Source organism: Ambystoma mexicanum, chromosome 12 (assembly GCF_040938575.1).
Source record: "Ambystoma mexicanum isolate Mex_15411 chromosome 12, UKY_AmexF1_1, whole genome shotgun sequence".
NCBI classification, from domain to species: Eukaryota; Metazoa; Chordata; class Amphibia; order Caudata; family Ambystomatidae; genus Ambystoma; species Ambystoma mexicanum.
In genome coordinates this window covers 513,921,834-513,946,972 of record NC_090936.1, presented here as the reverse complement: position 1 = coordinate 513,946,972, position 25,139 = coordinate 513,921,834, and the positions used below count along the sequence as shown (strand labels likewise).

General features: G+C 48.8%; 1 protein-coding gene across 1 annotated transcript in view; it reads left to right on the top strand.

Moving 5' to 3' along the window:
- Positions 1-22,122, top strand: part of LOC138513720 (aldo-keto reductase family 1 member B1-like) — a 332,321-nt gene extending 310,199 nt beyond the window's left edge. The window contains exon 10 of the mRNA XM_069628798.1: positions 21,728-22,122. Coding sequence (XP_069484899.1) covers positions 21,728-21,770 — 43 coding nt within the window. The 3' untranslated portion in view covers positions 21,771-22,122. The remainder of the gene's footprint in view (positions 1-21,727) is intronic.
- Positions 22,123-25,139: the final 3,017 nt, after the last annotated feature.

Genomic DNA, 25,139 nt, shown 5'->3' with positions numbered 1-25,139 from the left:
GGACGTTCACCAAGTGTCTGGCTCCAGTAGCAGCCTGGTTAAGGAAAGGTGGTCATCATGTGTACCCTTATCTAGACGATTGGCTAGTGAGGGGGTTGTCTCCAGAAAGAACACAGGAAAGTCTCCATGCCACCATGTGCCTCCTACAACGTTTGGGCTTTGCAATAAACTTCGAAAAGTCGTCCTTATTGCCATCAAGGACCTTGGTCTTTCTAGGGGCAGAGTTCCAGACGCTGTCAGGACTGGTAAAGCCATCCGTCGAAAGGGTTCTGAAACTGCAGCAAAAAGCATCGGAGTGGAAAGTCAACACCAGAGTATCAGTGCGAAGGTACATGTCCCTACTGGGGACCATGTCGTCCTGCATACCCTTAATCAACAATTGTCGTCTCTTCGTGAAACCGATTCAAGAATTCTTGGCGGATCGATGGGCACAGAGTCTAGGGCTTTGGTCGGACAAATTGACCAACAGCAAACTCGTGCAGGCATTTCAGTGGTGGAGAGTTTCCATAAATCTGACAAAGGGAATGCCCTTACTGGAACCGGTGTTCCAGATGACGGTGGTGACGGATGCTTCCCTATATGGATGGGGAGCTCATCTGGATTCCCTACAGGTTCAGGGGCGTTGGTCATCGGAGGAAACCGGCCTTCATATCGATGTGCTGGAATTAAGGGCGGTGCGTTGGGCCCTGAAATCCTTTCTTCCACGGATAAAGGGATCGGTTGTACGGATTATGACAGACAACACAACAACAATGTTTTATCTAAGGAAAAAGGGAGGAACTGGCTCCAGAACTCTGTCATCCGAAGCCCAGGAGATCTGGCATTGGGCCATTCAGCAGAAGATATATCTATTGGCTATCCACTTGCCAGGAGTCAAAAACGTGCAAGCAGACTCTCTCAGCAGGGAAATGAACCGACTACACAAATGGGAATTGAGCGACCAACAACTACACCGTGTCTTTGAGAAATGGGGTCATCCGGCCCTCGACCTGTTTGCAACCAGAGACAACAAGAAATGCCAACAATACGCGAGCAGGTGGACGCAGCAAGACCCACTAGGGGAAGCGTTCTTTCCCGTGGACGGGCAAGTTTCTGCATGCCTTCCCTCCCCTACCCCAATTTCCGCTCATACGGTGGACGCTGCAATGGATCCACAGATATCCATGTCGGGTGATCCTGGTGGGCCCGTACTGGGCCAGACAAGTGTGGTTCTCCGATCTACTCCATCTTTCAGCGGCAGAACCAATGAGGTTCCAGAAAGTCTCGAACCTTCTGTCTCAGGAGAAAGGGGTTGTTTGGCATCACGACCCCGACAGCCTCAGTCTGACAGCCTGGCTCCTGATTTCTCAGAGTTTGGTACGTTAGAGATTCCAGCAGACTGTCAACGCATTTTGCAAACGGCGAGGGCGCTGTCCACGAACGCTTCATATTCATACAAATGGAGGAGATTCTGCATATGGTGTGCAGGTCAACCAGGTCTGGTCCCGCTGGATATCGCACCGGAACAGCTTCTACCATACTTGCTACTCCTAGCTCAAAAAGGCTTGTCTGTTTCATCCATAAAAGTGCATCTAGCTGCCATTTCGAGATTTACTCGGAAGAGACATTCAACTCTGTTATTTAGTGACCGGCTGATTAAACATTTCCTTAAAGGGTTGTTCCGAACCTTTCCTCCGGCAAAAAAGTTCCCTCCAAGCTGGAGTCTTAACCTGGTTCTGGCAGCGCTGATGAAGCCCCCTTTTGAGCCGATGTCATCGTCATCATTGACATTTTTGTCATGGAAGTTGTCTTTTCTGGTAGCTATTACTTCGGCTCGACGACTGTCAGAAATACAAGCTTTAGTGATCGATCCACCGTACTTGAGATTTTTCAGATATAAAGTTGTGTTGGCTACTAATCCTCATTTCATTCCTAAAGTACCTACCATGTTTCATAAGCACTCTTCTATAGTGCTGCCGACGTTTTTTCCAACATCTTCGTCGGTTGCGGAGAAGACTCTCCATTCATTGGACGTGAAAAGAGCTTTAAAATTTTACCTCCATCGCATTCAAAGCTTCAGAGACACGAGACAGCTATTTGTGGCTTATGGCCCTTCGGCTAAAGGTAAGCCGATCTCGAAACAAGGACTAGCCCGATGGGTGTCGTCTACTATTTCCTTTTGTCACTCAAAAGCCGGAAAGCCGCTGGAGAAGTGTCCAAGGGCCCATTCAACGAGATCCACTTCCTCGTCTTTGGTGTTGTGGTCCAGAATTCCGCTGGGAGACATCTGTCAGGTGGCTTCCTGGTCGGTACCACACAAGTTTACCCGGCATTATTGCCTCGAGCAGCAACATGCTGAGGATACACAGATGGGTTGCGCAGTCCTACGGCACCTGTTTCAATAAGGTAAGCCCCAATTAAGGGGGTCACATCCTTTGGCTAATGTAATTTGAAGTGTGATGTTGTCACTGGTAACATGGTATACGGTGATGTTTTGCCATGATAAATACGCATTATGGTTATGGAGATATTGGTTTGCATACACACCTCCATCTATGGGGGATACTGCTGTACAATCTATTCCAAGCACGTGAATCCATGAAAGATCCAGCATTGGTATCTTTCATGGATTCAAATGCGCCCGCCAGCCTCCCCTGGCATGCAAACCAGATGTCCCCCCAGACTACTTTTGGGGTCGAAATCTGAGGGAGCTGCGGGGGCGGGGCTACTTTTACCTCTACGTCCTAATGGCACAGGTGTACGCGGCCCAAAACGACATAGATAGGACACAAGTGTCGACATTTTCCTATGGAAAAGGTCTATATAATTTACTGAGGATTCCCAGCCTGACGGGGAATATTCTAAGCATGTGAATCCATGAAAGATACCAATGCTGGAGAAATGGAGTTACAGGTAAGAAACTATTCCCTTACTTTCAATATTGATTCAAGTCAATAAACAGACGTTGAGGTTTTGCAAAAAAACAAACCCAGAGCATTCCAAATCAGGAACGGCATTGACAAGTTAACAGGTGGGTGTGTGAAGTTCAGCTTCAAGAAGAAGCCCTAGATCTTTCTGTGACCGGTAAATCATCGTCTGGATAAGATTCACCATTGACCAGGGAATCTGAATGCCATACGAAACTGCATTGAACAGGGAGAGCTATTAAGAATTCAAAGGGTAGATATTTGAGAAGTCTACCCGTGCCATATATATTGCTCTTTCAGCATGGGAAGTCAATTGCTGTTTGTCCTGATGAAGGCCTATTCAAATTGAGGGGTGGTGAAGATAGAATCCCCCGTAAGAGGCCGAAACACACGTCTGTCGACACTGTACAATAGACGGTGCGTTAAAGGAAATGTATGCAGGTCTGAGACGGAACACAACATCTGAGAGTTGGTATATAGACTATTATGGGTTTGCCGATGTCTTTTGGCCAGAAGAAAACACTGAAGTAGTGTGACTACTGTCCATAGCCAGCGGAAAGGCTCTTAGGCAACCAGCCCAAACCGGCCTCTGTAATAAGAAAAGGGATTTCGTTGTTAGTACGGTTAGTCCGGAGTGCAATATCGCCGCTTTCAGTCACTTTCATCACAAATTGCTGTGACAAATGGTCCAGAGGACTGCTACAGAAACTAGCATTGGCTCAGCCAATACCACAGAATCGTGCACCTTTACCTTCTGATCGACAGGTAAGACTTCTGCGAAGTGCCTTTCTCCCGAAGACTGGTGGGCCCAACCAGTCATGTTCTGCTCGAGGTACAGCTCCTGTTTTATGTCGTAAGAGAGTGCATCTTTGTATTTCCTCTGCAGTGCCTGAAACCAACTGTTTGCTAAAACAGCTGGAACTCTTTGTGGGTGTGCTGCAGGCTCTGCTGGGTGTCTGGGAATCCACTGTGCTGCCCTCCACCAGGAAATTAACCTGCAGGAATACTGAAGTTCGACCACCGAGTGCCTCCTGAGTTCATCCGGAGTAAATTCAAGAAAGGCACCTGTAGCTCCATGAGGGTCTACTCTAGCCTGTGGGTCTGAATCTGGGTGCTGCCTCCTACAGTCTGAGATCTCCAGAGGAACCTCAAACACACATGGTGTCCCTTACAGTGACCACAATGGTGAGGCTCTTCCCCAGAAATGTATTGTGGCCAGAGACCATTTCTACCTTTTCTAGTGGCTTGGGACATTTCCTTATCCCTTGAATCACTCCCTTTTGAATATTCCCTGTCGCCCGGCTGGGAATCCTTGGTGAAAGAAAAGTTTCAAACTGTATTTCTCCTTTAAACCAATCGCTCTCCTGAGTCATACTGCCCCCCGATCCAATGACAGCCCTCTCCCTAAGCCCCTCCTCTGGCTGCAATCTTCAGATTTTTAATGCACGCTTCAGTGTTGGGAGTCCTAGAGTTTGCTCTGTGAGCTACTTCTACAGTTTGTTTTTTGATGGGGGAAAAAAGGTTCTGTTTTCGTTCCGAACAAGCCTGTTTTTTTTTTTTTCCTCTGCCGACAGCGTGGATCGGTCTGTGAATCGCCGAGGATTCCAGTAAGACATCAAGGCCTACTTTGCCCCCTCTGACCATGATGGAGGAGAAGGATGGAAGGTCCCTCTTCAAACCCTGAAGTGCGGGCTACGGAATGTGTTTGTAGAAGACAAACACCTGCATTGCCTCTACTGCCTGCACCCAGACCATAAGGAGGTGGAGTGCGAGATATGCCTCAGGTTCTCCAAGAAGACTAGGGACGGGCACAGTAGACTGGCGGTTTGGCTTAATGCTAAGGCTTCTTCCACCTGCCCCGAGCAGTGACATGCCTCACCCAGGACCGGCTGGTCCGAGGAGCGGTCTTCTAAGTCCTTTGAGGGCAACTCCTCCATGGGGGCCCAAGACAAGGCCAAGAACCGCAAGGCCGGGTTCGCCATGGCAGTAGGTCCCAAGGTGGACAGGGCGTGATCGACATAACCCTCCGCCTCCATCACCAGACGGCAGTCGAGCTCCTCCTCAAAGGAAATTGTGTAACCTGGCTAAACTGCGGGAGAAGTCCGAGAAGCCACAGACAGAAGGCCTAGCAGCCCAAGCAGGCCCAATCGGCATAGGCTAAGACTTTGTTGACAATGGTGGCAGCTGCTATCACGACTGCCAAGGGAGCTGACCCTGGGAAGGTAGCCGCCGCAGCACAGAAGGTATCCCTGCCCCCCCAAGGCGCGACACCACCGCAGTGACTTTGGTAAAAAACTGCTGGCATGCCAGATTGGGGGCGCGGGGGGGACCGGCTCAGGCCCCAGTTCAAATCCCACAAGGGGGGCGAGGAGGCCCCGAAATAGCCCTCCCAGGCCGTGGCCCAAGCCATGGATGTCTCATCCACGGACAATGAGGACCAGTAGTCCTTGCACACGGTCCACAAGGCCTTGGAGGACGACGACGCGGGGCCTAGTTTTCCGATTCCCCCCCAGCTCAGCTGAGGGATGTCTCTGGACATTCTGTCGACCTTCACACATTGGTGTCAGAGATCCAGAAGAGGAAGCGTCATCCGAGGCCCCCCATTTCCGCATCCGCGTTGTACCCTTTCTACCCCAGCAGACCCAGATACGGCCACGATTATGGACAATGACAAATCCGTGGTTGCGCCTCCTATGGCGTCCCCATCAGACGAGTTCGGGTTGTTCCACTCCATGAGCTTCAGAGCCTCTGCTATTTCAGTGTATACCCGAAGAAACCAGGAAGGAGGGTTTCTTGTATTAGAGGCGCAAGGCCAAGATGAAGACCATCGCAGTGCCCCTTCTAGACGACGTGTGGGATAAGGGCCTGGCACTCATGAAGAACACTTACACGCTCCAGCCAAATAGGATAGGCTGGAGAAGAAGTATTGGGTGCCGGACTCCGCACCCAAGTGCCTGAGGACGCACCCATCTCTGGATTTGTTCATTATCGGCAGCTGCGAGGAAACGGTTGGCTAAACCGTCGTTGTCGGTCCCTCCAGTGAGGGGAAGAAGATGGGCGTCATGGGAAAGAAGGGGATTTACACAGCAGCATCCACTATCAAGACGGCCAACACACTGGCGATCCTTGCCAGGTACAACAGGGAGCTGTGGTACAAGCTGAGGCCTATTCTGGAGGTCCTCCCCGATAAGAGGATGGAGGCAATCACTCTTTTCCATTAGTGGTAAGTAGCGTCTGATCACGCCATTACAGTGGTGTTGGATATCATTGACACAGGTTTCCTGCAGATGGTGAATGATGTCTGCCTTCGTCGACTAGGCTGGATGAAGGCCACGAATTTCCAGGTGAAGATGTTGGAGATGCCCTTCGGAGAGAACTTTTTCAGGAAGGTTGTTGATTAGTCCCTCTAGGCCATCAAGACTGATGCAGACGCGAACCGTTCCCAGGCAGGGCAGGACGTCGGCTCCGAAACAGGCCTGAACCGGCCGGGATGACTGACCCCCCCCCCAGCCCCCCACCCATCCCCCCCAACACGTACACTCCCGTGGGCGCCCGGCTGACGTGCGGAAGATCACTACCGACAGATGAGTATTGGATGCTCTCGGCCAGGGGCACGCCCTGGAGTTACAACGTACAAAATTGAACAAAAGGCTCAAACCTCGCTCAACGCACAGAGTAAAACCCTAGAAAGACCTCACCAATAGAAAATGGCAAAAAAAGAAGATTGGGGCTATTTTGACAAAATGGTCACCCATGGATGCTGTACTTCAGCTGAGGATTCAGCCTGCAGTAAAAAAGCACAATGGTAGGAAAATTAAACCACTGCCAACAGCCATTTAAAGTAGTGAGGGTAACATAAAAAATGTTACATGAGCATGTAGGATAAGGGGCTACTGGGTAACCCTCCAACACTCCGCATAAGATGGTGTGTGCTGCACCTACAAAGAGAAAAGGTAAGTAAAGTCAATTTCACTTTACTATTCTTGAGAACTGTAGTTCACAAAAGAAAAGGCATTTAAACCTTATAAGAAATCTGTGACACTGCACTGATGGTGCTGTGTCCCCATACAAAAAGTAGATTCCTATAGAGTTTGTCAGACTTAAAAAAACAATGAAAGCCCATAATCTAAATCCGGTCAACTCACATGAGTGAGAAAAGGGTCTCACTCGCTCCAGGGTTAAAAAGTCCTAAAGTCCAGCAAAAGAGCTGGGGGTCTCTAAGGTTGATGGGGAATTAACACAGAAATGAGAATTCTCCCTAACACCTTCTGGCCAATGCTTGCGATATATAGGCCCAATAGGCTAGCTGTTCTATCAGTGGCTGAGTTGATTTCCAGCAGTGTTTACACCTTGCACTCTAGCTTGGGTCATACCCTTGAGGTATAGCTCTGTTTGTTGTGGCTACTCCATTTTTTGCCCCGTCTTTATGGATGCACCCTCTCCCTGGTTTATCTTCCCACCTTTGCCAGCACCTGTGTCCTTCCATCTACAGGGCTCACAGCCTACTAAACAAGCTAATAATGCAGGGATTGTTTAAGTAATTTCCTTGCAGGTTATGGGGTTGGCCGTGATTCCCTATTCCCGCCTCTTCTGTGTTGTTCACCCTGATCCAAACGCACCCCACCCCAACTTGTGGTGTGACCCTCGATCCTTGTGGTCCCTGGTAATGCATGCAAAGGGCTTTTAGCTTTAGTCTGACATATTAATCGAACATAAATGGCATGGTTCCTGTGAAGCTGTGCAATGCAAATGCCCCCACCCCTTTGCTGGCAGTGTTGTGATTTGCTTTGCCATATGTGGGCATGAAAAAGGTTTGCCATATACTGTCTGTCGCCTGCTACCTTGAAATACTGGCGAGATGTCTATGCTAGCATGGGTTTGCTTGCACACTCCTATTTGTCATCTAAACAGTAAACATTCTCTGCCTCTACTGCTGTACCACTTAATCTCGTATTACTATAGAGTGCAAGTGTTACTATTGGCAAACCCGCTTAGCTTGAATCTATTACAGGAGCAAAGTGTTGGGGTGAGGGTGATTGGGGGTGGGGGTGTCTGGTGTCTCAGGGGGTATGGTAGCTCTTTGCACTGCATTTGGGTGTCCGAGCACAGTCTTTCCTAGCCTCCTTCTACCGATCCCCAAGTACCTTTGTCACGCAGTACAAATGTAACATTGTTGATGCGTGTACAGAGATTGAGGCATCATTAAAGATCTGTTACAGGACTGGTACAACAGCTTTTACACATTATGATGAAGTGCATAATGTTCTCTAAATACACTCCGCCTGTGCTCTCCCGATTCTCAGGCCCTTAACTTTCTTTCCTTCTAGCCTCCAATTCATGCTTTCTCCTTTGGTAGGTATTGTTGATTAGGGATGGCTTTGAGTCTGGTAATACCAGCTTCTGAAGGGCAGGGTGCTAATGTTAAATATCCTTTTTTTCTGATTGACCGGCCTACCTTGTGTTAAGGTAGTTCGAATTGATGTGCTGTGTGACTCCTTGGCTGAATAAAATTCCTATACATAAACCTTTCTAGCTGAACGTTGTATACTTGTCTTCCTTTAAAGCAGCTTCTTTATTATAAGGTGTTTCAGAGTTTTGGGGATCATCTTACTGGGGTTTGCTCCACTATATGGTACTACTTTCATTCACGTCAGCATCAATGTAGCCAGACGCAATGCCACCTAACATCTGAACCTTTAGAGAATAGCATATTCCCTTATGTTTGATGGTGCATTTCTGGGGAATGAGACTGAGAAAGCAGGCTTTGGACGGAGCAGCATCCGGAGAGAGCGCAAAGACTGAACAGGCATCACCATTTGAATGCACACAATGAACGTCTCCTCCCCCCCCCCACCCCCATCAGGACTTTCAGGAACATTTTGGTATGGTGATGCAGTTTTCCAGAATAATCTTTCTGCTACATCTCAAGTATTTCATACTCTATCTGGGGTTTTGGTTGCCTTCAGCCCCATTCTAGCTTTTCAAACAGGTTTGTTTTCTGTCTAACTTTGGGACACTGCATTTGTTGAGGGAGACTAGGGTGAGATTGGAGGTATTTTGTGGACTGGCATGGCGAATCCCTTATGACAGATTTGCCATGGATCTAGACCTGCTCTACAAATTTCAAATGTTTGTCAGAACAACGGCTAGAGAACCCACTACCAGACCTTTGGTAACGATACCAATGGAGACGAATATCTGAAAGATTTTTCAACTTCTGTAGGAACTGGAAGCATCTTCCTTTGTAAATCATACTGACAGTTTCCCAGGAGACGTCTTCCGCTTTCAGCGGAAAGTCTTCATATGTCCATTTGTCTTATTGAACAAAACAATACTTGCATAGATTTGCAGTCTTTGCATCAGCTGGTGCATAATCATGCACAGCTTGTACTTTTTTTTTTTTTTTTTTTTAAATCCTTCAAACGTGCCATTCTTCTGTCCCAGGATACTGTTGTAAAGATCTGAAGATGCTTCAGGTAAGTTACTAGTAAAATCCTTTATTCCAGTTACTCTTAACATGAGAGGAACCCACTGGCTCCCACCACCTAGGTTCCATTTTCCAACTCCCTCTGTTTGAACGCCAGCACACTAGCATTCCCTCACTCATACATCAACACTCACCTTCTGACATTCTCTGACCTCATGTAATCCAGACTAGCTTGCAACCATCCAACAAAGCACTGGTGCCTAAACCATTATTTGCATTTTCCTGCTTCGGTTTCTAGGAGCTTGAGCTTTTTTTTCAGAAGAACCCCCCCCTACTGAATGAAGTCCCACTGCAACCCTTTTTAGTATATGGTCCTATCATAACTCTTATGGAATCTAGGGCAGGGTGTTTTTGCTTTTTAAGCACCCTATTTTGACCCCAAGGTGATTTTATCAGGCAACTGTTTAGAGAGTAGCCTGATAGCAGCTGTAACTTAGTTTTTGCTTGTCTGGGCGTGCAGGTTTTTAAATTATTTTTTTTAACTCTCATAAGCCCATTGTACTTTTTGTGTAGCCATTGAGGTACTATGGTGTTTGTCCTGCCCTCTGCCTCTTTGTTTTTGGTCCATTCTTCTGTTTGGGTCAAAGTATGGAGGCCAAGAAGCATGAGAGGCAGTTGGGCCAAGGATGACTAGAGGCAGGTGTTCCAAGGTAAGTATCCTTTATCGTATGTCCTAGGAACACTGGTTAAGCAAGCAATGGTAGGTATGTAGTGGCAGAGACGCCAGGCATCAACACTATGGGGGGTGGGGGGGATGGCTGACACTGACCAGCTGGCATTCAACGGAACTCAAATGTTCCATAAGGGTACCATGTGTTATTATCCCCGCAAATATGTATATCTCCATGTTTCTGCAGCGATGTTAAGCCATGGAACCTGCGGGGGACACCCCAGAAACCCTGGTCCCAATAACCCCATAAATTATCCCCACTAATATTGCCTATGGCCTTACCCCACGACCGTATATATGGCAATATTATTGGTGTGGATAATATGACCTGATGCCTCCATAAGAGGGCATGCAGCAGCCAGCCCACCAGTGTTCTATTCACCTGCAGATAGGTCCGGACTTAACACCACGAGACAGACCGAAACTGTCTGGGCTCACTGTGAGCCCAGCTGTGCACCCTAGTATTGTTTCGCCCCTGGCCCTAGACAAGCCAATTCACAATCTAAACCAGCACAAAGTATGTGGGTGGACTGCAGTGTTTGGCTTTTTATTTTTTTTATTTTTAGCCAGCCCGATTTTTTTTTTTTTTTTTTTTTTTTTTTTTTTTTTTTCTTGCTGCCGAAACCTACCTTTTATTTGATTGGCCAGCTGTCTAATCTGTGCTGCGACATTAGTAGGCTGTATTACCTGCTACTGGATGGTGTTTTGACTTTAGGCTACGCTGCTGCTTTTGAGGACCAGGTTTGGCATTACTGGCTGAAGACCTGTCCTTTTCCTGAGCTCGTTTTTTTACTGCTGGACATCCTGTCGGAGCAGTCTTTGTGCTCCCCTGGTGCTCCTCGCTGGAAAGCCTGAATGTCCTGTGCTAGGATACTTTTGAGCAGATTTACTTGCGTCTTCCTGAGCTTTCTTCTTGGTGGTTCTCTGCAAGCTAGAAAGCTGCTGTCGTCCAGAAGGGTAGTGGGACCTCACTACTGTGACTCTTCTTTTCATCTGAACTGCCTGGGTTATGAAACATTTCCTGCCAGCTGGTTGGCTTCTCTTTGCCTATTGAGCTGTCTGAATCCACTTGGTCGGGTTGCTCTCTTCCTTGGAGCACTCCTCACCATTTTCACTCCTAACTGTTGGGTCGGCTTCATAGGAAGGCAGTTCTTTTTTTTGGGAGTGTCTTTAGTCCAGGGTTCAAGTTCCTGAGTAACGGGATCCTGTAAGTAGACCTGAAACAACATTTTTACTCCCTGGGTTTCACCATTCCTGAGCTGTTTTCCAGAAATTCTGCTGAGTACTTACTGCTGGGTTGTGGGCTGGGTCCATGGTCATGGGTTTCTGAAGGTCTTCTAATATGGTTTTCCATAGCTTCAAATTGGCATGAATCCTGCTTTGCTTTAGTTTTTCTTAGGGCTTCTGACTCTCGAACATGTAACTCTTCATGAGGGTCTCCTCTAGCGTCCACTGGGGGTAGAATTCAGATTTACCTCCCTTTTCTACATTACCACTAATGTGCCTACAAACATTTTTGGTATCACTATATATTATCTCCTCCAAAAATATCGGCGTATCTATGGTCGCCTGGAACGGCCATAGGTGATATTTTTGGGGGGGATACATTTTGGGGTTTTTGGGAGCGGGGGTTGCAGGGGCATCCCCCGCTCCTTTAAAAATAATACAGGGGGTTGCAGGGGTGTCCCCCGCAGGTTTCATGCCTTTAGCGCAGCAAAAATATGGTGATCATTTTGTATGCTGATATTTTTGCAGGAATATTAACACATGGAACCACATTTTTCCCATTCTATCCTATGGGGAACTTGTCCTTGCCTTGGAAATGTCCTAAATGACTTTTAATGTTACTTAACTGAACATTGGCAAGTTTTTCTGTGGCCCCTACATTCCTGGATTTTCTTACCAAAGAACTGGAATTTGATCATGCACCCCTGGTATTAATGTTCTGCATTACACCTCTATATTGGCAATGAGTTGGTTGCTACTTTGTTAAACCTCTGGTTAGTTTTGTAGCACTGTATTCTTGGGGCCTAATCATCCCAGCTGTAATACCGCCAGGATACCACCAGCGCAAATAGCGTTACCGCTACTCGGTCTGGTGCTATTGGCACTGGATCACGAGTAGCGCTTGGGTGGTTTTTGCCCATTCCCCATTGGGTCAGCAGGTAATTGCGCCAGCGGTAATAGCAACGAAAACGGCCGATAAGTGGCCGTTGTTACCACCATCTCTAAAACTCCAATTTACCGCCCAACTCATGATTGGCCAGCCCTTAAATGCGTCAGTAATCGCGTTGCCGCCACATTAAGGGCTACCGCCCAACTCGTGATGAGGCATCCTTTTTCTTCCCATCCCTTAGCTTTGTATTGTGCCGCCAGGTAGTGGGCAACAGTTTAGAGGTGGGTCTTTTTATTTATATAGCGCTAAATGCCAAAGCGCTGTAAAGGTAAAATTGGTACAAATTATGCAAGACCAAATTGAAAAGCACAGGTTGATCAGTAAGAAGATTAGTCTTATGATGAGAGTGGAAAGTAGTAAAAGACTACCAAGATCGAAGAGAAAGGGGAGGTGTGTTCCAGGGCCAAGAGGGAAAGAGCAGAAAACGGAATTAGCACAAGGACGAGAAACGATGAATAAAACAGGACTGAGACCGTGATGGGACATTAACAAAAATAAGCGTGCGAACATGGGGAGGGGCAAGACCGTGAAGGCATAGATCAACTAGGCAGAGGAAATTAAACAGCCATGATTCAAAGGAGAGCCATTGGAGAAAGGCAAGAGCAGGGGCGATGGTAATGGGAAGGTAACGAGAAAAGAAGGCGAACAGCAGAGTTATAGATGGTCTTCCTGAGGTCCATCCCTCTCCTACATTGCAAGAGAAGAACAATAAAACAGTCGGAGGGGGGTGGCAAATTTGCAGCAGAAAAAGAGAACTGGTCTAGCCTATCGTACATTGAAAAGCTGGATCAGACATCTGACATGAGTGGGAGAGCAGAAATATGAGAAAGACGAGTCAAGAATGACTCCAAGATTACAGGCAGAAAGATGGGGAAGATAAGAGGGAAAGTCGTGGCAGGAAAACCTGTCTCGGAGGGATGAAGTGAGGCGACATCCAAGACTGAACTGTAAGAAAACTAGTAAAAGCAGAGTGTTGTCATGATGCCTACCCCCAGAGCACCAGGCCAGGCCCAGCACCCCCGGGAGCAGGCATCATGCCCCCGGGTAAAAGCCCAGCGGCCCCTTATAGGGGCTCTTTGGACTCTGTCCTGGCGCCGTTAGCATCGATCCTGGAGCACCTGTACGGAAAGAAGAGAAAGGTGAAAACCAAGAATTTTATCAAACTTCTTACCTGCATCCGGAACCTTCACGCCAGCGTTCCTGTTCCTGAAAAAAGACTCATTTAAAAGCACCGCGTTGCTCGCTGCAGCGCCGCGCTTCACTCACCTGTCCTCGGGAGTTCTTCTGGCTCCGCCGCGACTGTCTGCACCGGTCGCCACATCTCTGCGCCTAGGGGAGAGCAGAAGAGACAAAAGGTGAGCAGAAGGAATATATGAGGAAAGCCTAATTTTCCGCCATAACACTTACCGGTCTTCTGTTGGTGGACCATTCCTCATTTCGGGTCGGCGCCGCTTCGTTGGCATGTACCGCACCCCGGCCCCTATGGGGAAAGGACAAAAGACATTACTGGAGGAATATAAAGACATTAAGAGGGGTCGCCTCCATCGCTAACTCACGTGAGTTTACCATCGGCAAATCAATCCCTCAACGCATCGCCTTCATTCTGTACCTGAAATAAAGGACAGATCACAGGTTAGGAAGACAACAGAAAAGGAGGCTCAACACTTGAACTTTTGTAATCTTCATACTTGTGTTCCGCTCGGAAAAGTCAAGTGGGTTTTGCCAGCGCCATTCTGAAAACCAGTGAAGTAACTGGACTAACACACGCCCCTGGATCAGAAGCAGGATGGAGAGTTCATCCTTTCAAACCGTAAGGTGAGCTTCAACCGGGGATTTCGGAGGCAGTTAGAGAAGAACGAAGGGGGAAAGGGGGGAGCAAGCACACTATTCTGCAGACTGTTAATCCCCTTTCTCATCTGCAGAAGGATATTCCTACAGGCCAGACAAGCAAGATTTGAGGGTCCTGTTCAGTCGGTGTTCCGAGTTCTGCGCATCACGCTCGAAGAGGCCACAGCAACCCAGACTAGACCAGCGCCTCCGTGGGAGTCAGGGGAGCGTTACAAGTGTATGGAGGAAGAGGGAAGAAAAAGAAAGTTGTGCATCAGATTAGAGGTGACCAAAAGAAGAAATGAGGCAAGAGAAATTGGGTCCCCAACTTTTCTCTACACAAGACGAGCCCTGAGGAACCCCATACTGAAGAGGTAGAGTAGAGGAAGTAAGACCAGCCCAGGGCAGAGTACATACAATTTGTCAGGTAAGAGCGAATCCATTTTAGAACAGAGCCACCGAAAAATAGACCAGAGAGTGTCTTGACTGACCAGCACTGTTTTTATACCTCCTGTTTATACTTAGTGTTATGTTCGGCCAAAGTACTTAAAATCACACACAGAATATTGGGCAAAATATAGAGACTATACCTCACTATCAGCCTGCCTTCCTCCCTTGAGTGAAACCTGACTGATCTGTCGTAGTTGGTTACCACATTTGTTTGCTCTTTCCTTTTGGTTGGAAATTCTGTCCTACCTTTAGATTTGATTTCTCACCAGAGGGCTATGGAAACATTTCTGTGCAATATTTTTGACTTGGGGTGGGGCTTAAATGCATGGCTCAGAATATCTTAATGTGGACTTCTGCTTGTCCCTGAACAATTCGACTTAGTTTTGATTTGCCAGTTAGCACAAATGGCATATTACAGAGCTAGTCAATTATGAAACTGGTGTAGAAGTAGTGGTCCCCTTGGAATCCTTTGAAATGGATCTCCAGTTTGAGGGCTTAAGGGAAGTTCTGAATCCCTGCTGTACAACTGACTTGGTCCCTCGGAGGTATGGTTGCCTTGAAGGGGCTGCAGTGGGTACCTTGGTGGATAACCTAGTAAAAATGTGCCCAAGCAAGAACTCTTTGGGAGACAGTCTACCCCCTTGACCTCCACTCTGTTTCCCAGACACTGTGCATGGTCCCAACCCCCCTCCCCCTTGTTGAAGAGCTGGCGTTGAAAGGCTTTCAACCCAAAAGTTGCTTCAGTGAGGCACATGTCATTTGGAGGAGATGTGGTAGTGAAAGTGAGAAGGGCATGTGAACATAAGTGGTTACTTACCAGATGCCACTGGAGTGGTGGGTGATTCAACCTGGACCATGCTTATCCATCCCTGCTCGCTCCTAGTTTTCCACTTCTCCAGCATTGGATCTTTCATGGATTCACATGCTTAGAATATTCCCCGTTGTCAGACTGGGACCCCTCGGTACACATAGCCTTTCCCTATAGGAAAACATCCGACACTTGTGTCCTATCTACGTCCTTTTAGGACCTGCCTACGCATGCTCCGTAGGCCGTCCCAGTATAAGAGGCCCGCCCCCGCGGCTCCCCTTCAGATTTCAACCGTCTCCAAAGTAGTGGGATCTCCTCGCGTCGTCTTACTATTTTGTACAAGGTCGTGTACTGGAGTTGGAGTTCGAGAACATTTTTTCTCCATGTCAGGAAAAGCGCTGTTCCGTCCATGCACGACGTGCGGATTGAAAAAAGTTTGAGGGGGACGGACATATAGATTGTGTATATGCTGCCTCCACCCTCATCATTCGGCTGATAACTGCGACATATGCAAAGGGTTTTCTCAAAAGACCCTCAAAGACCGAAACCGACGGCTGGTGGCATGGCTGAATGATGGAGCGGGGGCATACCCCCCTTCGGAGGTAGGCTCCACACAATCGGCGAAAACATCACACTGCGCTGCCTCGTCGGAACCACCGGCGAAGAAATCTCGACTGACGGAAAAAGAATCATCTCTGAGTCATTCAGCTAGAGAATCCTCGTCGAAAAAATCGTCATCCTCATCAAAAAAGTATGACAAAGGCCGAAATCCTCCTAGGGCAATCACCATATCGACCTCGAGTCGAGTAAAGGCAGGCCAAGGGTGGAAAAGGCGGGACCGCCTAAACCACCTGCTAAGTCGCTGTCGACGGCGGCCCAGTCATCGGCCTCCACCCTGCCACTGACGCATGTGGTATCCACCCTCCCACCGACAACGACTGCGACGGTGGCCCCGTCAACGGGGATTCTACAGGAAGCCTAGAGGCCTGAAGTTTTTGATCCGATCCCTCCGGATACTTTATTGCAAGAACAGGCTGTGTCGCTGTCCTCGGGGGAGGGCGAGAGCGGGAGAATAGCTGGCCTGGCAGACCTCGGGCTACGAGTGGTTGACAAGTCGTCGACGAGGGGATCTGGTATACCGGTATCTGCCCCTCTTCTCAATCCTCAATCTGTTTTGTCGTTGGAAATTCTGTCCACGCTTCAGTCTTTGGTACAGTCTTTGGACCAGAGACTACCTCAGGTAAACCTGCCACAGTCACCCGTCGACGAGCCGGGCCCGTCCCGTCCACCGACGCACTTACGCACGCCAATCTCAGCACTGGCATCCCAAGAGGAAGGTGAGCTGCCAGATTCGGAGTCTGACAGGGGAGCCATGTCAGATATCTCACCATACCCCTCCAGGGATCCAACCTGGGAGTCAGAGGTGGAGTTAGAAACCCCAAGAAGCCCAGCTCACCCGTCCCCTCCGGACGACATTGCATCATTCCATTCTATGATGGAGAAGGCGTGTAAGGAATTTGGTTTGTCCCAGGAAGAACAGAAAAAGGACTGTTTTTTTGTTGGACCACATGGGTAAGAGGAGGTCTGTGTTCTCAATACCAATACTAGACCACGTGTGGAAGGAGGGGTTTCAGACAATGCGTTACCCTTTTTCGGAGCCAGCAGTGAAAGGACGCCTCGAGGAAAAAGTTTAAGGCTCCAGAGTCTACCCCCCAGTGTTTATCCTCCCAACCAACGCCAGAATCGGTGGCGGCAGCGGCGAGGAAGGCGAAGGCCCAGCACAAGTGCACGACTCCGCCTGAAAACGAAGCAAGACGCCAGGATGCCTTTGGCAAAAAAGTGCTATCCGTGGGAGCAACCACAGTAAAGGCTGCAAACTCTCTGGCTATTGTAGCCAGATACGACAGAGAGATGTGGCACAGGCTAGCGCCGTTGCTGGATCATCTTCCGGAAGAGCATAGGAAGGCAGTGATGTTACTTGTCCGAGAGGGTGAGGAAGCCGCCAATCACGCAATGAACATCGCGGTGGACCTCGCTGAATCAGGCTTCACGCAAGTCAATAATGGGGTCGTATTACGACGACAGTCATGGCTCAAGTGTACCTACTTCAGACCAGAGGTACAATACAAAGTATTAGATATGCCTTTTGAGGGAGACCTTCTATTCGGAAGAAAAGGTAGACGAGGCCCTAAAGGGAATGAAAGAGGACTCGGACACGGCACGTTCATTGGGTGCCCTCCAGAGTGGCCGAAGCTACAAGTCTTTTCGTCCTTTTAGAGGGGCTTCAGGTAATTCCAGATTCTCTGCGTCTGGAGACAGATCCTTTGGCAGGTCGGCTTACCCCTCCCAGGGATACAGGCGTTCTTCCCAAACGGCAAACCGACGCCGGAACTTCCAGACGTCCAGGAAGAGACCATCCTATCCGTCGTCGTCGTCGAGAGACAAACAAAATAAAGATCAGCAGTGACAGTCAACACACCGTTCTGGGGGGGAAGAGTGTCCGCATATGTCGACGAATGGGAACGAATAACGACGGATCAATGGGTGCTGGACACTGTAAGGAACGGGCACTCTCTACAATTCTAGCACAGCCCTCCGCACATTCCACCTGCGTTCACCGCTCATTGCCATCTGAGGATACTGCAACAAGAGGTAACACTCATGTTAGCAAAGGGCATGATAGAATTAGTTCCAACATCACAGAGAGGTCAAGGAGTCTACTCAAGATACTTCGTCGTAAAAAAGCCGAACGGCAAATGGCGTCCCATTTTAGACTTACGCGATCTCAACCAGTCTTTAAAGAGCCTAAAATTCAAAATGCTCATGCTGCAGGAAGTGATCCGCGCCGTTCAAGAAGGGGATTTTCTAGCGTGCCTGGATTTACAGGACACGTACTTCCATATTCCAATGTGTCGGAAACGCAGGAAATTCCTGAGATTTGTAATGGGGCGGACTCACTACCAGTTCACGGTTCTTGCCTTTGGGCTCAAGACCTCCCCAGAACGTTTACGAAATGCCTGGCCCCAGTAGCGGCCTGGCTAAGGAAGCAAGGCCACCACGTATACCCATACCTCGACGACTGGCTAGTAAGGGGATCCTCCCCAGCGTCGACCAACATAAGTTTGCAAGCCACCATGCAGCTTCTGCAACAGCTGGGATTTGCCATAAACTTCGAGAAATCCTCTCTGCTGTCATCGAGAATGTTGGTGTTCCTGGGGGTACAGTTCGAAACCCAGTTGTGGCTAGTGAAGCCTTCTCTCGACAGAACCTCAAAACTCAATCAGCTGGTGAGCCGACTACGACAAAACACCAGGCTCTCAGTGAGGAAATACGTTTCGTTCCTAGGGGCCATGGCATCCTGCATCCATCTGGTGGCAAACTGTCGTCTATTCATGAGGCCAGTCCAGGAATTCCTCGCGGACCGATGGACACAGTCCCAAGGATCGTGGTCAGACAAGATAACCATCGACGACAAGCTGCTTCGGACCCTTCAGTGGTGGCAGAGTTCCCACAATCTGAACAACGGTGTACCCCTACAGGAACCGGAGTTTCAGCAAACCATAGTCACGGATGCGTCCCTAACCGGATGGGGAGCTCACATGGGTACTCTTCAAACGCAGGGTCGCTGGTCTCCAACGGAGTCACTCCTACACATAAACGTGTTAGAGCTCAGAGCAGTACGATGGGCTTTGAAGGCATTCCTACCACACATCAAGGGATCGCGAGTACTAGTACTGACCGACAATACGACGGCCATGTTTTATTTGAGAAAACAAGGAGGGACGCGATCAAGAACTCTTTCCATAGAGGCCCAGAAAACATGGCATTGGGCATTGAAGCACGGGATTTCCATCGTGGCTCACCATCTCCCGGGAGTGAGGAATTTGCAAGCAGATTCCCTCAGCAGAAGCATGGCCCAGATACACGAATGGGAAATGGACACACTTCAGCTGATGAAAGTGTTTGAGAAATGGGGTCACCCCCCTCTGGACGCTTTCGCAACCAAGGACAACAAGAAATGCGAGCAATTCGCAAGCAGATGGCCTCAGGAGGGCTCCATGGGGGAGGCATTCTCCTTCCCATGGACGGACATGTTCCTTTATGCTTTTCCTCCATTCCCCCTCATACGGAGGACAGTACAGTGGATACGCAGATACAGTTGCCGGGTAATTCTAGTGGCACCGTATTGGCCGCGGCAACTGTGGTTCTCCGACCTGCTTCACCTGTCGCTGGAACATCCAATAGCATTTCCGAGAGTCCCAAACCTACTATCCCGGGATAAAGGCACGGTGTGGCATCACGACCCGGACAGTCTCAACCTTGCAGCCTGGCTCCTATCTTTTCGGAGTTCGGTGCTTTAGACGTTTCAGAGGATTGTCAAAAAATTCTGCAGGCGGCTCGAGCCCCTTCTACCAACAAATCTTACACCTATAAGTGGCGGAGGTTCTGTGAATGGTGTCGAGGACAGCAAGGCCTACAACCGTTGACGGTGACGCTGGAACAGGTTCTACCTTACCTGCTTCTCTTGGCGGGGAGTGGTTTATCCTTCACATCGATAAAGGTGCACCTGGCGGCCATCTCGAGGTTCACGAGGAAGAGACAGTCGTCTCCTCTATTCAGCGACAGACTGGTGAAACACTTCATGAGGGGTTTATTTCGAATTTTTCCCCCGGTGAAACGTTTCCCTCCAACTTGGAGTCTCAACACAGTGTTGGCAGGCTTAATGAAACCGCCCTTTGAGCCTATGGCCACGTCGGACATGAAATTCATGTCGTGGAAGTTGGCATTCTTAATTGCTATCGCATCAGCTAGGAGAATCTCGGAACTACAAGCGCTGGTCGTAGACCCGCCATACTTGAGATTATTTAAGGACAAGGTGGTCCTGGCAACTAATCCTACGTTTGTCCCAAAAGTTCGGACAGTGTATCACAAACACTCCTCCATTGTTCTCCCTACTTTCTTCGCGACCCCATCATCGGCAGCAGAAAAAGCTCTCCATACCTTGGACGTTAAGAGGGCTCTGAAATTTTACCTACATCGTACACAGGAACTCAAGTCTACCCGACAATTCTTCGCATATGGTCCATCGACGAGGGGAAAAGCAATGGGTCTCATCGACGGTTGCTTTTTGCCACTCCAAGGCCGGAAGGCCGCTGCAAGGGCATCCTAGAGCCCATTCTACAAGAGCAACGTCCTCCTCAGCAGCATTATGGGCAGGAATTCCGCTGACAGACATATGCCAGGCTGCGGCATGGTCAGTCCCCCACACGTTTACCCGCCACTACTGCCTTGCCAGGCAGCATGCGGACGAGGTGCAGATGGGAAGAGCTGTCCTGCGCCATCTGTTTCAGTAAGGTAAGCTCCACGCTGTGGAGAGTCAGTTTTCTACCTTTTGATGACAGTATACTTTATGTGGGTAAGGTTATATGAGTTAACTTATTCCTGCTGTACATATGCATTGTGTATTATGGTGAGGGTATATTACATTACATTCTCACCGCCGTTTCAGATGTTACTGCTATACATTCTATTCTAAGCATGTGAATCCATGATGCTGGAGAAGGGAATAGTTTCTTACCTCTAACTCCATTTCTCGAGCATTGGTATCTTTCATGGATTCACATGCGCCCGCCAACCTCCCTGGAATGCAATGTGTTTGCTTGATAAGTTTAACCCTTCCTACTTTGGAGGGGCCGAAATCTGAAGGGGAGCCGCGGGGGTGGGCCTCTTATACTGGGACGGCCTACGGAGCATGCGTATGTAGGAAGTTTTCCTATAGGAAAAGGCTATATATGTGTACCAAGGGGTCCCAGTCTGACGACGGGGAATATTATAAGCATGTGAATCCATGAAAGATACCAATGCTGGAGAAATGGAGTTACAGGTAAGAAACTATTCCCTTCTCACCTGTGTCCTTTCTCACTTGTGCTCTGTTTCACACTATGAACTTTCCCAACCGGGCTGTTGCCGGACTGTCTTCCTACCCACTTTGTAAGTGATCAGTTTGTGTCGCCAATCCCATCCTGTTCTGTGATGGCTGAAAAACAGATCCCACTTGGTGACATTCCCATTGTATTAGCCTGTCTCCTCTGCCTAGCTCACTGATTGTCCCTGCTTCCTTTAGTCTGTCTGTTCTAGAATGTCACCCTGACTGTTTCCTGCCCGCCTCCTTTAAGCTTCTTACCCGGATCCTTGATATATGGCATGTCAAGTGACTTTCTTCCATGTAATCTCGATTTTCTCCACATGACAAAGCCCACTTAAAATATGCATGAAGCAAAATGTCTTTCTTTTAAATAACATCATGCAAGGAAAATGTATCTAAACCAGTTGCATTAGATCTACCAATGTTTTTATTTGTTGTTAAAGTAACTTTGTTGACCTTCTCCCCCTCTCCCCATAGGAGCATAGGTCACAAGGACTACCCTTTCACAGCAGAGTTTTAAAAATGCAGTTTGATGCCTCATCAGGATTCAATCCTCTCCCTGCAAGGACATCAGTTCTTAAGAATGCAGATCAGACGAATACTGAAAGTTCGAGAGGCTGATTGGTCTACCTGCGCTTCTGAACAACAATGACTCAGATGATTAAAGTGGGATAGATGTACCTGTTCTTAGAGGGGGGGGCCCTATGACCTGTATTTGTAAGGCACTGGTCCCCATCGCCCATATGCCTTGCACAAACTGAGTAAATTTGTCAAGTGTATTTCAAATGATCTTGGGTGAAAATTAGCATAAAAAGGTCACTCGTGTCAATGTGAAGATTATGGAAAATAAAAGTATTTGTATGATGTTCTGAGATCTGCTTTCGTCTCTGACATCGATTACGAATGGTTGAAATTCGCTCAGATGACGTTTGCTTTCAAGGTGGTACTGCCTTAATATTTCGTGTGACATGTTGTATTTGGTTACACAACACCATTGTAAGTCTACTTGTTTGAATGGATTGCTTTTCTCCCACAGATTCCTCATCTTGATAGATATCCTTCCTCCAGCTATGCTGTTTGGAAACTTTTCGACAGGTAGCGTAGTGGACCTTGACTCGGTCGTCGATCCATCTTGAACAGCCCTCTATTGTTGGCTCCGGAAGAGACGTCAGTTAGTGCATGTGAGATACATATTTCTGAGGCTTGTGGAATCTGCTTAGATCACATGCTGTGCATAGGCCGACATCCAGTGGAAGCTACGGAGTATTAGTTTGTTTTTCGAAACTCGAAAATGGGCGTTGACACAGGACATGCCAGTAATACTATCCCTAGTGTGACGTCCACTGTACCCATGATCCCTCACGCGTCTAGGACCCTCAGATTGTTGTTTTCCGCCATACTGGTCGGAAGCATTTCGCAGAGTTCCCTAGCCTTAGCCATAATTTTGCTAAATATTGTTATATTTACCCATTTCTCCACCCCAACGTCGAGTCACAACTTCCACACTCGACGCCGGCCCGGAGAAGAATTCGACCGTCGACAGCTGCATGACGGATTTGGGCCTCGGAAGGCCTCGGCCCGGGCCTTGGAAGGCCTCTGGCCTCGGTCCTGCAAGTAGGGAGAGTGGGGGGTGGACATACTCTACACTCGTTTGGTATATAGGTACATTCTTATATATTCCTACACTTATCAGCCCGCTGCCACAAGGTGCGTATGGAGGGTACCCCTTTCCAATTCTGCCCCAAGTGCAACCGCAAGTACCCTTGGGTCGACGGGCACGCCACGTGCAATCTGCTTGCCGAGGGACCACCCCGAGGCGAACTGCAGAGCGTGTAGTAGGTTTAAACCAAAAACACTTAAGGACCGTTCGATCAAGCGTTGGGCCCACCACGCCAGGCGTCAGGAGGCCATGGCAGCAGAGGGCGCTTTCAGCGACGCTGTGCTTTCGGCCGGCGAGGGCAATATGGCGTCGAAAGACAGCCGAACGCAAGTCCCTGACCTCGGAAGGTCGCCGGCAGGGCGGCTATGGGGAAGACCCACCGGCGACACAAGCGCTTCCCACAGCACTTCCACAAAACACATGAAGTCCAACCGGGACTCGACGCGCACGTCGAGTTCTCGGAAAGAGACACATGGAGAACGGTCCAAATCGGCATCCTCTGGGCGTTCTCGATCTAGATCGCCGCATGACTCCAGGCAATCATCCACTGTTGCCAAGAGTGCCTCGCTCCCCAAGGTAACGGAAGTTCGATCATCGGAGGACGAAGCCGACTTCCATCCCCAGACTGCACTCCAGGAGTCAGCGCCCGCAGACCGCGTTACGGCGGCTCCCGAGCCCCTACCTCCACGTTTGAAGGATAGGGACACTACCCCCGAACCTCGACGCCAGGCGTCGAAAGGCTCCAAAGGGGCGAAAAAGCAGGGAAAACACTCTTCCACTCACAGGGAGGGGGGAAAAACAACAGAAGCAGCCTCAGCCTCTTTCCACTCCTCATAAACAGACAGACCGGTCCAAGTCTTCTGCTATCACAAAGACCCCTGCTCAGACCAGCAAGTCTAGTCAGGATAAGTCAGAGAAACTTCCAGAAAGAGTCATTCCCAGTTCTAGAGAATGGTCTAGTGATGACATAGACAGTCATGTCAAGGATGTCATCATTGGCAGATTTTTACGCAAAAAACCCTGAACACTTTCTCTTATACTCCCGACGGGTCAGCACCCTCAGGCGATATTTTTGCATAGCGAGATTTTTGTGGCGACATTATTACATGGAACCAAATCCCTAGACCAACTAACCAATAAACCCCCTAATCGGAGAGGGAATGGCAATTTTCGTTGCCCACGCGGCCAAAATCCCCAGAGTGGATCTAACTATTCGCAGGGGCAGGGTACACCGTGGAACAATAATAACCAACAGTCTACTCAGGGTTACGGCAGGGGTAATAAAAGAGGACGTGGTAGAGGCAGCCCCAGTAGAGGAGGCGGCACGCCTCCACCAAAACAGTGACGCTCCGTTCAGGGTCCCTTCTCGCGCAACCCCAGTAGGGGGGACGCATTTCCAACTTCACCCAAGCTTGGGAAGGGATCACATCAGACAGATGGGTGCTGTCCACAGTATCCGCAGGGTACTGCATAGAACTGTTAGAGCGTCCCCGAAACCATCCTCCACGACAAAAAATACATTCTTTGGACCACCAGAATCTCCTCCTTGAGGAGATAGTCAATCTGCTAGCAAGGGACGCGATAGAACTCGTCCCGGGACACCAGGTGAACAAGGGTATTTATTCAACTTACTTCCTTGTGCCAAAAAAAGATTTAACAATGCGCCCAGTATTGGATTTTACAGCCTGCAAACAAGTATGTCAAGCCCCAAAAGTTTTGCATGACTACTCTCCAGGAGGTAATCCCCCCCCCTCCAAAAAAAAAGGGGAATTACATGACAACATTGGACATGAAAGATGCCTATTTTCATATTTCCATGTTCCCAGTGCACAGAAAGTACTTGCGCTTCAAGGTGGACAGTCGGCACTACCAGTTCAAGGTACTGCCCTTTGGGATAGCTTCAGCTCCAAGGGTATTCACAAAGGTACTGGCGGCGGTGGCGGCAGCACACCTACGCAGGGAGGCAATCCCGGTGTACCCTTACCTGGCCGACTGGCTCATCACGGGGGAGATCCCAGTAATTTGCAGAACAAACGTTCAAAGGCCAATCGACCTCCTCTTCGAATTGGGCTTCTCAATAAACGAGAAAAAGTCAAGTCTGGGGCCAAGTACTTCCAAACAGTTCCTAGGAGCTATCCTAGACACGCAAGAGGGGTTGACCTTTCCTTCAGAGGAAAGAATTCGGAATATACTGCTGCAAATTCCGCAATATCAGTCCGGTCACCAGAT